The following is a 16,813-nucleotide window of genomic DNA, read 5'->3' as shown; positions in this document are numbered from 1 at the left end:
TCAACCTGGCTGCACCGATTTAGTGAACCATGTGATCGAAACTGGTGACGCGCTTCCTTTGACGTGTAACCCCAGGCCAGTCAGTCTCGCCAAAAGGCAGATTATCGATGGGTTGCTAGATGACATGCTTGCGGCTGGCATTATTCGCCACTCGTCTAGCTCCTGGGCGTCTCCAATTGTGCTGGTGCCTAAGAAAGATGGCAGTCATCGCCTTTGCGTCGACTATCGCCGTCTGAATGGAGTGACTCGTAAGGATGCCTATCCGCTCCCCACGATAAACTCCATCGTAGGTAACCTGGGTGATGCACGGTACTTTACCACGCTTCACGCCTCTGAAGATTACCTACAGGTCCGGATGGGTAACCGTGACCAGTGTAAAACTGTGTTCACGTCCCACAGAGGGTTGTTCGAGTTTACTCTTATGCCCTTTGGTGTTTGCAATGCTTCTGCGACGTTTCAAAGACTCATGGACCGCGTCCTCGGGGAAGCAAAGTGGTCATACTGCATGTGCTACCTCGACGACATTGTGATTTATACACGAACCTTCGAAGAGCACTTGGCCCATGTTGCCAATGTACTCGAGAGGGTGAGGACCGCCGGGATAGCACTAAACCCCGCTAAGGTCCAATTAGCGCAGACCCGTGTTTAGTTGCTCGGGTTTACGCTGGGCGAAGGCTCCATAGAGCCAGATTGGGAGAAACTTCGAGCTATTCTCGATTTTCCTGTGCCCAAGGACGTACGTGGCCTTCGCCGGTTTTTAGGAATGGTCAACTTTTACCGTTCCTTCATTCCGTCCTGTGCCCGACTGCAGGCGCCCTTGAGCAAACTCTTGGGTAAGTCTGCTGAGTGGCGATGAGGACTTGAGCAGCAGGAGGCATTTTGCCGACTGTCTAACGCCATAGCGGAGACAGCGCAGCTCAAGCTCCCCGACCTGACCAGACCGTTCGTTGTACAAATTTATGCGAGCAATCTGGGTTTAGGAGCTGTTTCACTACAGGAATACGATGGCGTGTTGCAGCCGTTGGCCTTTGCCAGCCGCTCCTTGGTCTCTGCGGAGAAAAATTATTCCATGACTGAAAAGGAGTGCCTCGCCATCGTGTTCGCACTGTGGAAGTTTGACGTCTATCTTGATGGGTCAAAATTCGTGGTGCAAACGGATCACAGTGCGCTCAGCTGGCTGATGCGGCTCCGTGAGCCTGCCGGCAGGCTGGCGCGCTAGGCTCTCCCGATACAGCACTATGACTTTTAAGTGCAGAATCGAAAGGGGAGCACCAACGTGGTACGCTGACGCGCTATCTCGTGCCCCATTGTCGGCAGAGGACCTTGATCCCGGTGCGACAGCCCCTAGCGGTGCCTTAGCACATGCAAGCATTGGGGGCGAAACAGCAGCTTCGCCGCCATTTGGCAAGAAGCGCGAGTCCCCATGCGGACAAACCTTGGCTGCTAACCAGGTAAGCGGCGCACCGCGAAGTGGCCGAGCGGGGGAGCTTTCTGAAGGCCACGAGGCCGAGAGCGAACCCATAATGCCGACTCAAGCGGTTCTTGCTGCGGTCCTGAGTGGGCGCGATACCAGACTCCCCCATTTTGGGAGAATGGGAATCGCTTTCAGCAGAGAAGAGCTTCTGAAGGCCCAGCAGAGTGATCCGTTTTGTCGCGAAATGTGCGACAGTCTCAGAGAGATGGAGCGCCGTGACGCTGCTTGTCCTGCAGCGAGCGCCGATAGCGACTGTCTCGACGAGACGGAGTGCCGTGACGCTGCTTGCCATGCAGCGGGTGCAAATAGGGGGCTCGAACCAGCATGTGTCGTTGAGTCCCCGGTGGATTCATACTTGCTGGACCATGACGGACTCCTGCTGAAGTATATAGCGACTGACGACGAGTCCATCGACCCCTTTAAGGTGGTTATGCCCAAAAGTCTGATAGCCGCACTGCTACGATCCTCTCACGACGAACCCATGGCCGGTCACCTGAGTGACTCGAAAGTTTTTGCAAAACTGAGCCGCGTTGTGACCTGGCCCGGCATGAAGCGAGACATTTTTCGCTATTGCTGTTCTTGCCGCGTTTGTCAAACGGTGAAATCAAGGGGTGGCTAACCACCCGGTCTTATGAAACCGATTGTCAGTAAGCGTCCGTGGCAAGTAGCCACCTGCGATTTAATGGGACTATTTCCCAGAAGTAAGCAGGGGTTCATTCACCTAATGGTAGTCGTTGATCACTTTTCAAAATGGGTGGAAGTTTTCCCACTTCGGAAGGTGAAGCGCGAGTGATGCTTGAGAAGCTGCAGGAAGTGTTTTGCCAGTTCGGCTTCCCGGAAAGGCTCATCACTCATAATGCTTCGTATTTCACCGCTCGGGTGTTTGGTGTCACGTGCCGTTCCCTCGGAATTGATCACTACACCACTTCACCCTACCATCCCCAGTCCAATTTGACGGAGCACGTCAATCAAACGCTCAAACCGATGTTGGCGGCCTTTGCCGGAAGTCAAAGGGACTGGCCAGACCATTTGAGTGAGCTCGCGTTCGCTATTCGAACATCCGAGAAATGCTCAACTGGTTTCTCGCCCACCTTCTTAAATTTTGGAAGGGAGTTGGCAAATCCGGTGACCAGCGTCACTCAATGCCAGCTCGAGGACGAGGAGACGCGGGCAGACTGCTCTGCTTACGGGTCGACACTTCCGGACAGGCTTTGTCGAGCTTTCTGCAAAGCAAGGCAAAGTTTGGCGTCGGCCGGGGCTCAGCAGAAGGCCCAATATGACCGCAAGCGTCGCGACCTAGTTTTTGAGGTGGGCGATCTTGTCCTGAAGTGTAACCACGCTCTTAGCAATGCCAGTAAGGGGTTCTCAACCTCGCTCGCTCCTAAGTGGCTTGGTCTGTACCGAGTGGAGAAAGCTTGCACTCCACTCGCGTACTTGCTGAAAGATCCCCATACGAGAAAACTCAGCCGTGCCCATATCACAGACCTGAAACCCTTTGTCTCACGGTCCGACGAGCTCGCGCCAGCGCCCTGCGGTACTTCACGCAAACAACGCGGCACACCCGGGGCGGCGGACCGCATTCGGACCCCGCACCGGTATAATCTGAGGAAGCGGTCACCTTTGTGGTTTCGCGCCGGACGGCGGACTTCTCCGCAACCGAAGGCCCTCAGTTTACTGTCTAGCCTCAGTATAGGTTAGCTTCTTTACGGCCTTTTCTCATAAAGAAGTCGACCCCGCCCAGTCTGCTGCCAGTGTTTTTTTTAAAGTGTTCTTGAGTATTTTATGTTACTTTTGTCTAATATTAAGTGTTATTTGTATTTTATGTTTTTTATCTTCCTTCAGCCAAATATTGAATGTCATTTTGCTCTGTTTTACTTTTTTTTCTGTGTTTATTTCGTATACTACGAAGGGAACCGGTGTGTGACCTTTAGTGTCGGTGCTTAGGTGCTTATGCCAGGAGAGAGAGATGAAGGACGCTTTGCGCCTACGCTCGCGCAGCCATCGGTGGTGTGTGCGTGCGTGCTCCTGTGCGTGTGCAAGTGCGTGACACTTCAGTGCGTGCCCGCGAAGAGTGTGTCATGGTTTCCCCCCATCGACGCAGACACTGGAGATGCTGGGGGTGCATGGACCTACTGACGTCAGACCGTCTGGCTGTGCCCTGCTCTCGGCTGTCGCCGAAGAAGCCCTGCTGCCTTTCCCACCATGGCTCCTGCGCGAGGCCAGCTGAAAGCAGCTATCGCCAGGGCGCCTCGCAGCCAATTGTGGTTCGGCCTCCCTGATCACTGGAGAGGCCCGGCTTCCCGCAACGTCCCAGCTCCGTCATCGAGCCAAAAATACGGGGCCTCCGAACCACACCTGAGGCGACAATCATCGGACTCGCAGCTAAACAAAAGCAGCAACGAGCCATCGGTGAGCCCCTCCGTGCCTCTGATCTCACACTCGGGCATCGCAACCAGCGGACACTGTCACGCCCTTCCGCCCCTCCGCGCAGTGGACGCTATCCTGCTTCAGTACCACGAACACTAGTCCCACTTCCCTGTGCTCCCTTTCGCAATTGTTTTTATACTGTCATGTGTTTATTTTTATTTATGTTTTTGTTTCTCCTTTGTCATCATCTCTTTAGCAGCAGTAACAGGGCTGGACTGAGGTTAGCTGTCGCTCATAGCAGTGTTATCCTAACTGCATGGGTGACGTCCGGCTGCTTTTTGCAGACCGGTAAAGGGCAAATTTAGGAGAGGGGGATGTGGGAATTCAGGCTAGCCCGCTGCCTTTGCACGGGCTTTGCCGCCTTTTCTGCCGTTCTTATGTCCCAAGATGTCTGCCCTTCTTTGCTGTCTGCCGTGCTGGGAGAGTGGAGTGTTGTTTAACCCCCTCACCCGGTAGCGGATGTTGACTGTGGCGCCGCGCGCGGAGTCTCCCGAGAGGCTTTTCGCGCGCTGTGTCGGGAGCGGGCAGACAGATACTCTCCAGAACTGCAAACAATAAACCACGCAATCTTTTCCGTCCGTCGGCTCCCGTCGCTCGGGGCTCGTCGGACTTCGCTGACGGCGCCTTGCGCCCGAGGCGAACGCTCACCTTTTTTTGCCCCACTGCGTACGAACGGCCGAAGGGTGGTACGGTGTCCTAGTGCGTGGCCTAGCTACGCCGACCCGTCTCCCTCCGAAACCAACGCGAGCGCCTTTGCCCTTGCTCGAGCAACCGGGCCTTGGTCCCGGTGTCTCCATGGATCACCTTTACCGCGGAGACATGCTCATGGCACCCTGTGTAGTACTTCTGTGCCCGTGGCGTGGATAAGCTTATTTGCTTTCCCGCCGCGCCTTTGCAACAGGCTGTACTGCGTTTGGCGTTGCCACAATAAAGTGTTGCGACTTTGACCAGCATCGTGTTCTCGCCACGGCGACGGTTAACGCGTGCCCTGCGGCTCGCTAAGACCGGACCCACGCTGGTGACTGTACTCCTTCGGGATACGTGTACACCACAAGTGTGACCGCTTGGCTTGGGCATAATCCGCTCATTAAGTGCCACGTTGCCGAGCGCTCGCTCATAACTGTTGACCACTTGGCAGCCAACTTGCTGCTTCGGGCATCCTGGTATTCAGCTGTGGAGATGGTGAATATTTCGTAAGCGGCGGTGACGGCTACATGCGCGCGACACTGTTTTCGCAAGGCCGACTTCATCCACGTCAGGCCCGATGTCAAGCCTGAAGCTTCCGAACAGGACCACTCACTCCTGCGGCGATTTGTGGCAGCACGTCATCGACTCCAACATGAGAGAGTGGGTGGGACATTTGTTGCGATGGTTTCATTACAGCCGATGATAATGTCAACACCGTGGGACCGTGTACTGATAAGGGCATTGTGAATGAAGTAGGCAGCAAAAGCGATTTGGAGGAATCGGATTGAAAGAATGACGAAACTTTGGAGCCAGTGCCTCACGCAGCCATTTGAAATAAACTCGAGACTGCCCTTATCGCTTCTGCTCTTCGAAACACGTGTATCATAGACTTTTCTTGGGCAAAAAAGTTTGTGTTTTCACTAGCAACTTTTTTAAAAGCTGTGTTTCCTTTACTACGAACTTCGGGATACAGAGAACGGATGCCATGTCAGGTTCGGGTTTGTTATAAGCGGGCTCGATTGTACTCACATAATAAACTGACCCACCCCCTCCCTTGGTCCAGTATCTGTGCATTTTATTTCGGTGTGATAGCCAACGCTGTTGACGATCAAAACAAAGTTCAACCACGTCATTATATCACAAAATAACAACGCATTAAAAGTCAAAACGTAGTTTAATTAACAACAATGAGAAACAGTTACAGCGGCGTGAGCACGGAAGACATTGATCGAAATTTAAACATTGCATCTTTTGCGGCAGAGGGCCATTTCTCGAACGCAAGAGAAACGTTCTGCTTATAGCACCAAACAAGCACAGCAGCGAGAAAATAACGCAGGAAACTAAATGCAACCGTGCCCATTGCGCCGAAGGCGTGATGTGCACCCGCAATGTGTGTGCGCTGTCATTCGATGATGTGTTATCATTGACGATTGGCTTGTACGCTAGCAACATAACTGGCTCTAAACTTAACAGTTGGTTGAGCATGCTCTGAAGCATAGGAACCGAATGGCTAGACTCCACTTTCAGGGTCAATTCGTGTGCCTTGGTCTGTACACACGCTATCAACACAGTCACGCCGCATGTGTCAGGACACTTGCCCAAAGCACAGGAAGGGCGAAAAAGCGTATTGACAATGCTGTTTCGCCCTCCACTTGTGCGCAGCAAGTGTCCTGGCACGTGCAGTGCGGTTGTGCGGAGAGCGCATGTACAGCTTCGAACTAAAAGAAAGGTTCGTCACGCATGTCCCCGGCTAGAACAAAGAGGCTCCATAGTCCTGCTACTGAATTGAAGGCCAGCAGCAGTTGGGCAGCCATTTTTAATAGTTACATGCGAAATTTTTGCTGTTCGAAATCCCTTGACTTTTTTTTCCCCCGCGTAATGAGCCCTCACCCTTAATTGGCATCAACTTTTCTTAAAAAAAGAAGGTGGGTTCATTACATGAATAAATACGGTAGTATCGCCAAAGTGAAACTGTGGAACTATTCTAGCAACTAATTTACACTGGCATTAACTAGGATTCACTGGGGCGCTGCCATGGTGCAATGCATTTTTGCAATGCCATGTTTCTGTTGGTGAAGCTACCCACCAGTCTGGCCAATAAACAGACATAAAAAGCATAAAATGCATTACGGTCATGTCCTTCTACAACGAAACTGATCGTGTCCTTTTACAACGAAACAACTGAAACTGGTGAGCACGTCAGCTGGCTCCCGGCGGACGCTATGAACCCGATCCTGTTTTTCACGCAGGCTCTGCTACTTATCGCTCCACGGACGGCCGGCGCGCATGAGGTAACAACATGCTCCGCAACCGATACCAGCTCCAACACTGAAAACTACGAATACGAACGATCACAGATCCTGGACTTCACCGTACCACCACATTCAACTTCGGCGCCACTATCGACAGCTATAAGAAGATCATCCTATTGGCTACCTGTCAGTGGGCGCGTCAGCTGGCTCCCGGCGAACGCTATGAACCCGATCCTGTTTTTCACGCAGGCTTTGCTACTTATCGCTCCACGGACGGCCGGCGCGCATGAGGAAACAACATGCTCCGCAACCGATACCAGCTCCAACACTGAAAACTACGAATACGAACGATCACAGATCCTGGACTTCACCGTACCACCACATTCAACTTCAGTGCCACTATCAACAGCTATAAGAAGATCATCCTACCGGCTACCTGTCAGTGGGCGCGTCAGCTGGCTCCCGGCGGACGCTATGAACCCGATCCTGTTTTTCACGCAGGTTAGTTCAAAGTATTCTACGGTGAAAACTAGCGATCCCTTCTTTGTCCAGCTGACGTGCCCACACTACCTGAGTGCTTTTATATCATATGCAAAAAAATTTGTACTGTCGCTGCTATTACTATCTGGCGATGTGGAGCCAAATCCTGGTCCTAGTGATCGGGAACTACTCACAGAAATTCTTGCGGGTCAGAAAAGTATGATGAAAAGACTAGACGGCATAGAAATAAAACTGAAGAATGTAGAGGAATCCGTGGCAAAGTGCTTAGAATTTGTAGCAAGAATTGACAAGATAGAGGATAGCATTCAGACATTACAAAGAAAACTTGTTGATCTTGAAGACCGAAGTAGGCGAAATAATCTCATAATATTCGGTATTACTGAGAATGAAAATGAGACGCCCGAGTCACTTACGGAAAAAATTGTTGAAGAAATATTTAAGGAAACACTGGGTGTGCAGGTTTCCTCACTTGAACGGCTGCACAGAATGGGGCGTAAACAAATAAATAAACCGCGCCCAGTAATCATGAGGTTCTTGGACCACCGTGATAAGCTGAACGTGCTAAAAAATTGTTCAAAGCTAAAAGGCAAACGAAATATTACTATCTTGGAAGACTTTTCTGCTTCAACAAGGCATGTTATAAAGCAATTATGGCCAAGTTCCGCTGATGAAAGAGCATCTGGAAGCAAAGTGCAGCTTTTTTACGACAAGATCAAGATCAATGGCAATATGTACACGTGGGATGATACTAAGAAGATAAGGGTGCGGGTTGGTAAAGATGGTGATAGAACACGATGGTCTAAATGACCTCATGGGCAGCTAAAAACGTTTAGGTGCTTGAATCTTAATGCACGCAGCATATTGAATAAAATGGATGACTTGGAAAGCATTATAATAGCACATAAACCTCATGTAATAATTATAACTGAAACCTGGTTGCACAAAGACATCACTGACGCTGAAATTGCATTTCCCCACCATAAAATCCATAGATACGACCGGGATTCTCGAGGCGGTGGAGTAGCTATCCTATTCTTGGAATCATTAAACGTCCTAAGACTACAAAATATTCCTGGAATTGAATGTGTAATTATAAAAATATTTCTCGAAGAGTTTAATTTATTCATTGGAGGATTCTATCGCCCTCCGAACGCTGACAACACGTTTTTTGATCAAATAAATAAATTTTTGTGTCAATATAGAAATCACGCATGCAATTTGCTACTGGCCGGCGACTTCAATATGCCTCTGATAAACTGGGCTCAAGATTTCCCGGATCCACTTTGCAGAGCTTCCGAGCCACTTGCTGACCTTGTTTTGTTTCACAACTTAACGCAACTAGTGAAGAAGCCTACTCAAACTCAACGAAACAGCAAGTCAGTCCTGGACCTCTTTCTTGTTAACAGCGGCATTCTGCGTCGCAACCCACAGGTCCAGGTACTTGAGGGCATATCTGACCATAAAATGGTGTTTCTAATTATGAAAATAGATTTTACGGCAAGACACACGGTTTAAAAAAGGAAGATTCTCTTTTTTTCTCGTGCCAGTGACGTTGACATTTCGGACGCTATGGGCAACAGCTTTTCTGAGTTTACTTCTCTTTATGAATCTGCTGAACATTCAGTAGATAACCTATGGCGCTTTTTTAAAGAGTTAGTATTCAACTGCATACAAAACTTCGTTCCATGCAAAGATAAAGTACTGCACAATTCTAACCCCTGGACAACAAAAGATATTTATCCGGTTAGGTCGTAAGCTGAATAAAGCTAGAAAACAGCACAAACGACGCCCCTCAAAGAACAGCACAGATAAATTGCTAACACTGCGCGTGCAACTCAAAAACGTAATCTCAGAAGCCAAAAACAACTATCAGAAAGTGTCCTTAACAAACTTTCTTGTTTCATCGCCTGGGAAATTCTGGCGTCATATCGCACCAAAAAATAAAACTTCGATCAGTCTTTCCATAAACGATACAAACGTAGTCGACAGTGCAGAAATCGCAGAGGCGTTGAATGACTACTTCAGTTCGGTGTTCACAAACGATAACGGAATCGCCCCTCCTTTTTCATCATTAGATGACATAGATCCCTTAGACAACATTAGCGTTTCTGAAGAAGATGTGTTGTCGTTGGTGCTGAACATTGATACAAAAAAATTACCCGGAACTGATGCTATACCCAATGAATTTCTTGTTCGTTATGCGGAATGGTGCTCCAAACATTTAACACTTATATTCTCCAAATCATTGTCTAGTGGCGAAGTCCCGAGTGAATGGAAATACGCAAAAATCATTCCTATACCTAAATCTGAAAACAAGTCACTTGTGTCATCACACAGGCCTATTTCTTTGTTATGTACATGTGCAAAATTGCTTGAACACATAGTATTTAAACACATCTCCGCCTTCCTTGACAGAAACAACATAATTGACTCCCGGCAACACGGTTTTCGCAAAGGACTATCGACTACCACACAACTACTTGAGACAGTTCACGACCTCGCTAGTGCTCTAGATAGCCATAGACAAATTGACATTATATTCCTTGATTTCGAAAAAGCATTCGACCGAGTCTCCCATCACAAGTTGCTTATAAAATTAAAACCGATCCTGAAAAACGATTCTTTACTAACATGGATTCGGGCATACCTTTCCCATAGATACCAAAGTGTCTCTGTAGATGGCTCAAGCTCCACCCCCACTTCAGTTCAATCCGGTATACCACAAGACTCCATCCTTGGCCCGCTTCTGTTTTTAGTACTTATTAATGATATAGTCTGTGACATACCCGTTAAAATAAGGCTTTTTGCAGACGACTGCATCCTGTACCACATCATCAATGACCCCAACGACCAGATCACCCTAAACAAATCCCTGGATAAGATACACTCTTGGTGTTCGACTTGGCAGATGAGCATTAACCCAAAAAAGACCGTCGCTATGAGAGTTACCCGCAAAAAAAAGTCCCTTTCTTTTCATCTATTGCATCAACAATAACTGTATATCTCTAGTTAACAGGTACAAATACTTAGGGGTTATAATTACCTCCGACCTAAAGTGGAACGAGCACATAGAGTACACACAAAAAAAGGCAATGAAGGCACTAGGGTACTTACGCAGAACCATTGGAAAATCTACCAAAGAAATTAGAATATTGGCGTACAAAATTTACGTGAGACCCATATTGGAATACGCGTCTCCTGCGTGGGAACCTCATACATCGGCAAACATTAAAAAACTGGAACGTGTACAAAGAAAATCCATAAGGTTTATTTACAATGCTTATAGAAGAAACACATCCCCCTCGACCCTCCTCGAAAGTTCGGATTTGGAACCCTCAGAACGCAGGCGCTCCCGTGAAAGACTGAAACTGTTTTATCAGATCTATCACAATAACCTTGGAATCGATAAAACTAAATATATTCTACCGCCGAAATCACGTATAACCCGGTCGCACCACAGCAAGAAAGTCCAGGAATTTTCATGCAGAACCACTGCTTTCCAAAAATCTTTTTTTCCCCGAGCAGCACGTAGTTGGAATGCCCTGCCCGATGAAGCTGTTTCATCCACAACTGTCGCTTCATTCATGAATGCGATAGCAAATCTGCCAGCTATCCTTTGAACTTTTTTTCTTTCTTTCTTTTTATTTCATTGTCACCGCATTTAATCTCTCCCGTGTGTGTCTGAGTTGTATTACTTTCCTATGTTCAGCGCTAGCTCAATTGTATCACGCTTCGTCGATTGTGTCGATATGTGTTTTTCTCGCCTGTTTTTTTTTGTCAACGAAACTTGCTCATTCTGAAGCGCTGCATTGACTTCAATGTTTGTAAATCCCTGTTTTTCTTCTCTATTTCCCCCCGACATATTTTTTTTTCTGTTTTAAACTTCTGTTGTTTTCTTGCCCTGGAAAATGTCCAATCAAGTGTATCTGTCACCCACTCCTGCCTACGACTTCGCATAAAAGTCGGCAGTATTTACTAAATAAATAAATAAACTGACACGGCACAAAAAAATTTCATTGAAGCGAAAATTTCATTGTTCTTGAAAAAACATAGCTGATCTGAGCTAGCGAAACAAAGTTTCATTCCTAAAATTAAAAAGTGTCAGCTCCTTCCTTTTATTTCTTGGCAGAGTTAGGACACAATCCTCACTTATGCATAGCGTTGCCTTGGTGAAAAGCACGCTGAAACTACGGCTGAAACAGCTTTCGTGAATGAACCTAACAGTTGCACTAACACGCTAACACTAGCAGCTGTTCATCATCAAACTATATCCGACAACGCCAAGAAGAAGGTGGGGTATCATAGAGCGGTGACTTTTGCCTTATTTTATGCTGTTATTATCATCCACCACTTGCAGCTGGCTGATTTTGTTGATAACGTGAACAAACAGCTGCTCTGAATAGTTAAAACACTGGCCAAGTGCGAACAGAACAAAAAGCATTGGCATTAGAAAAAGCATAGTTTCGCGATTGCACCTGGCAGCTGTGTGATAGAAACCATGCACTGAGCAACAGAGTTTCAGGTTTGGATCATATGTGGCTAACAAGCAAGCCAGTGCCAAAAGAAGGGCAGTCTCATTGCCATCGCTATCGAGCAATGGTGGCCCCCATGCTTAGTAAACAGCGGCGGTAAAGTGAGCTAGAATAGGGTAGTGGGCTTGCTGGGGTCCCCTGCTTGACGCCGGGTATGTCACACGTGTGGTGGCGCCACCAGCGACTTCAATGTAGGGCACTGCCTAACGGAGGCGTTGGTGCGCAATTGAAATCATGCTTTTTGTGCGCTGTTATCCAATGCACTGGACGCAAATTCGCGCGAATTTCGGCAGTGTAAACGGTGATGTTGATGTTGCTAAGACAATAAAAATAAAGAAACAAAACTAGCATGGAGCTAGGTGCGTAGGCCGTTGGCCTTCATGTGCGCTTAGGTAACCATCTAGAACACTGTAGCATGGTGTATGCAGCTAAACTGTTAGCTCGTTATTTGATGTTAAATGAAACACACCGAATACTGTCAGTACTCGTGCGAATAAAGCTGTAGAAAACATTTTTTTCATAAACTCTGTGGGCGTAACTCACGCGATTGAACTGCATGCAGAACTCGATGCATGCAAGGAATGCTGTGCAAACATGAGAAGCAATTAAATTCTCTTACAAGTGATAAGCAGCGATGGCGAACTTTTCAAAGCTTACGTTGCGCGGCTATCAATTGTAAACTGGATTCTTTGAATTTCTCGGGCCCTACTTTCGTCACGCACGCCTTTTACGAGCATGTGAACATATTAGCGATGCTGACCTTGGCACACACTCGCGAGTTTACCACGAGCTCTATATGTTATACATTTCACAACATTTAAAAATTTTCAGCTGCTCATTCTTTCTGCAGATATCCATTATCTTGGCTCTGTAGTTGGGATATTTCAGCACTGAATATTCTTATGCAAAGACTGTAAAAATCCACAGATAAAAACAGGAAGCCACTATCCCCAAGTACTGGGCACAAGTACATGAAAAGTTATTCATCAGATATATATTGGGCACAGTTGCTTACTGGATATTTCTTCTTCAGGAGCAGAGGCTCAACTTTAGATGCTTTGCCTTTTCCCGCTTCTCAATTCTATCAGAATTAATGCCTTTTACAAAATCGCGTAAAAATATAAAAGCTGATTACGTCTTTTGAGAGGCCAGGGGCATGTTGTGCGCACCCAACTTCTTGGGAAAACTTTTCTTTCACAATTGTCAATACACCGAAAATACTGTCAGAATGCAACTTGTAGCAAGAAAAGCACTCTGTAAACATGTTTTCTAGCTTGCTCACAAAACTGTACAGGTGGCTAGATGGATACAACAGTCCATATTTGTCACGAAAGGTGGTTAGACAAGTGAGCTGAAAATCTTCTCCTTGAGCTGGCATCGTGAGTAGTGTTATGCAAACTTCGCAGTTTGTTTTAATGACACACTTTGGCGCAATATAGCCAGCAACATAAAAGATCAGCCTGGAATCACTTCTAGCAGTATGCTGGTTGTGGTCAATAGATGCTGGCACTATAGACTCATTCACAGTGCTTGCACTGCCAAGTGAATCGTCTTGTGGAAGTGTGTCAGTAGCAGCATTGATCTCCAGCAATAAAGCTAGCTCGCCTTGGTCACAATTCCCCTGGCTAACTGTTTTCACGAGACCATAGAATGACAGATAAGTAATGGTTAGCAAAAACTGAGTTGGCGCGGGGTGGTCGTTGCTGCCGGATGACTGACGTATAATACCAAATAAATTTTCTAATGGGTCTTGGCTGGTCTTTCATGTCATTATGTATTTAAATGCTACTTTCCCTGTCAAATAAGAAAGCATTTCTAGCACACTGGTTATAGTCACAAGTAGTCCAGTCACGTAGATTATATGCACGTAGTCCCGTAGCACATACTTCGGCTGAAAATGAAGGTCACACACGGCAGATGTGTCGTCCAGGGCTTTGTCCGCTCGATGCAAATTTCTTTCCCATTGCTTCTTCGGGGCAGCATCCTTCAGAACGCCGAACAAAGACGGCTTCTTGCTGCCCTTCACGTGGACGTAACCTGTACGACAGCCTGGCGCAAAACAGCGGTTTCGCCGCCGCGGAAGTATTTTAACCTCGTTTGAGGGTCACTGCTCGTCAGGCCACATCACTGTTCGCCGAAGAACCTAGGGGAATGAGGATGCAAAGCGCGACGAGTTCTCAAAGTAACAAAACTCGCACACACCGGCTGCCACTCCAAACAGGCAGCAGCTGTCCCAGCGCCAACGCTCGCTACATTTAATGCGGCGGTGGCGCCATGCCGCGGAGGCGCGCCGAAGCACGTTTGTGTGACATTGGCGGCGTCACCGCAATGCATGGCGCCGGCCGGCGAGTGAGCCCACTACCCTATTCTAGCTCACTTTAGCGGTGGTTTCTGGTGGTGCCAATGTGCGTTTTAGACTTCACCGGCGTATTTTCCCATTCTGAAAATGCATCAAAATGTTAGAGATCGTGTTTACTGCATGGCATTAAATATGTGAGCCTGCAATCGCATCGTAAATTTTGTTGAAGTGGAATGGCCGAAGAAAAAAATGTTCATTGTGGCGAGAATATTTACCGTATTTACTCGCGTAACCCTCGCACTCGCATAATTCTCGCACCCCCCACATCGCCCAACAAAAATGCAATTTCTTTTTTTTCCTCGAGTAATTATCGCACCCCCAAAACTGCCGCAATAATGTCGTCTGCTTGTTACAACCACTGATGATGATAGCGTGCACCGTCTGGCGCCATCTCTCAAGCATCAAGCGTACTATTATTGCACAAAAATCCAATCCAAGCCAAGCCAAAGGGGCAAGTGTGCGTTGCGGCGTGTTTTATACCTTGTGTCGGTAATCTTGCCACGTTATGACGCGATACTGATGCTACGCGGCTGATTTCAAGTCGAAAGTGATAGATCACGCACTAAACAATGGCAACAGGGCCGCCAGAAGGCCCTTCTGAGTCTACGAGTTTTGTGTTCGCTACTGGTGACGGCAGCTGAAAGCCACCAAGACGAGTTGGGCCTGCCATGTGCGTACCAAAGTGGGATTGATGGTAAACTATTTCTTCAGAAGGAAACTGCAGACGATTCTGTTAAATAGCCATCAGCCCAATACTAACGTCCTACGCTTACCTTTTGAGTGCTTCCATTAAGCGAGGAAAGCTACCGCTACGCCCGCAACGCCCACAAGCTTTGTGTATGATGCATCACGCATTCCTGACTATTTGCTCGCCCTTTTGTGTCTCAAATAAATCTTGCCTTGTGTTGAACCTGTGCTTTTATCGTTAAGGTAAGTTTTAATTAGTACTTTTCAAAGCTTGCTGTTAGTTGCTGGTGTGAGAATCCCGATTTGCGGCCACTTCGTTTTCTTTTTCTTTCTGTACGTTTTCGTGGAAAGTTCTCCCCGCGTAATTCTCGCATCCCCTAACCTTGCATCGGTTTTCCGCCAAAAATAGTGCGAGGATTATGCAAGTAAATACGGTATACCATGACTCCTGCGGACTACTGAGAGGGAGCAGAAAATTTTTTGCTGTAGCGAAAATTTCGTTGAAATGGAGTTTCTTGTAGCGGGGTTTGAGTGTAGCACACAATAAGGCATCACTCCATTTTAGTATCCTCGGTTCAAGCTAGAAACTGGTTCCAGTCCGAGATTTGATTCAACATGACATGGTTATCTTGAGCAACCATGCATACCAGTCACTAGATTTAAAATTTCATGTCACGTTTGAATTCGCCTGTACTATACATACTTCCTCCTTAGTGAGGGAAAGTGACCACATAAACATAACGCTAAGGCAGGCAGTCGCTGCCATGGCTAAGACACTGGTCGTAACATTGAATAAAGCGACATTCCCTGCTCAACAATTCCTCATCCCGTGAATGACTGCATCAATATGGTAATTTCCCCGCAACAGTCTTACACAAAGCATACTCACAGAAGCAGAGGAACAGTGTGTCCACAGCCATGCTGTACACACTGAAGAAGCTTGATGCTATGATGTATGCACCCACAGAGATAGTCTGCAAGAGGCCACATCATGTTAGCTAGAGATCATTTGTAATAGAACCTGTCAAATGCACATACAGAAAATGCTTAGACGAAACTGTGCCAGAGTTGATGCACGGGAGCAGTGCAAGAGATCAGGATGAAATGAGACGACAAACACTGCAATCAACTAAGTAATATCGAAACAAAAGAAAAGAAATAAAGATCGTCCTTAAATGATGCCGCTAAACCAATACAGCACATTTTTGTTTCCCCTTGAAGCACAAGCGTGGACTTATTTGGAAAGACTCTTGCCAAATAAAATCATTTTCTAATTATATACTGTAGAACCCCGATTACACGACTTTTAGGGGACCACGCAAAACCGCCGTATAATCCGGACGTCGATAAAAAAAAAACAAAGATTACAGACAGTGACAGCCTAGCCAGAAAAACGGGTACAGACTGCCTGAATAAGCCCACAGCATGACCTTATGCTTCTGCATGGAAGGTAGATTAAATTATTCTTGCCAGTGGAAGCTAATGGCAGCGCTACTTAGTTAAAGAAGGTGTGAGCGAATCTTTATTCTCAACTTTAAAAACAATTAAATCCAACGTGCACCTTAATACCGATAAATAGAGACCAAAAATTGATGCGTGTGAAAATGAAACCGAAACTGCATTGCCAACAGCCTGCCGTGAGAAAAGTCAGACACAGTGTCATCACTAACACATAATGGCGACGGACCACGAGTATGCGTACAATGTGTTCGTGCATGACCGAGCTGTGCGCAGTGTAATTTGTTGCCTTGTAAGGGAGGCCAAGAGAGGGCGTTACGTGACGGCGTCATCATCATCATTGGGACTTGGCCAAGAGAGGGCACTACATGATGGCACCATCATCATCATTGGGACTGGGAGTTGTGGGGGTTGCGTGTGTGGGAAAGAGGGGAGT

At 47.3% G+C, this 16,813-nt stretch overlaps 1 protein-coding gene across 10 annotated transcripts in view; it reads right to left on the bottom strand.

Moving 5' to 3' along the window:
* The window catches only part of Ctl2 (Choline transporter-like 2), a 380,476-nt gene that overhangs the window by 18,637 nt on the left and 345,026 nt on the right, over positions 1 to 16,813 (bottom strand). For all 10 annotated transcript variants that reach the window (XM_075881408.1, XM_075881410.1, XM_075881415.1 and 7 more), the window contains one exon: positions 15,809 to 15,893. In XM_075881408.1, the coding sequence (XP_075737523.1) occupies positions 15,809 to 15,893 (85 nt within the window). The remainder of the gene's footprint in view (positions 1 to 15,808; positions 15,894 to 16,813) is intronic.

The sequence above is a fragment of the Rhipicephalus microplus genome, chromosome X, assembly GCF_043290135.1.
Source record: "Rhipicephalus microplus isolate Deutch F79 chromosome X, USDA_Rmic, whole genome shotgun sequence".
NCBI lineage: Eukaryota > Metazoa > Arthropoda > Arachnida > Ixodida > Ixodidae > Rhipicephalus > Rhipicephalus microplus.
The sequence above is the reverse complement of the archived record's forward strand: the minus strand, read 5'-3'. Positions and strand labels throughout refer to the sequence as shown.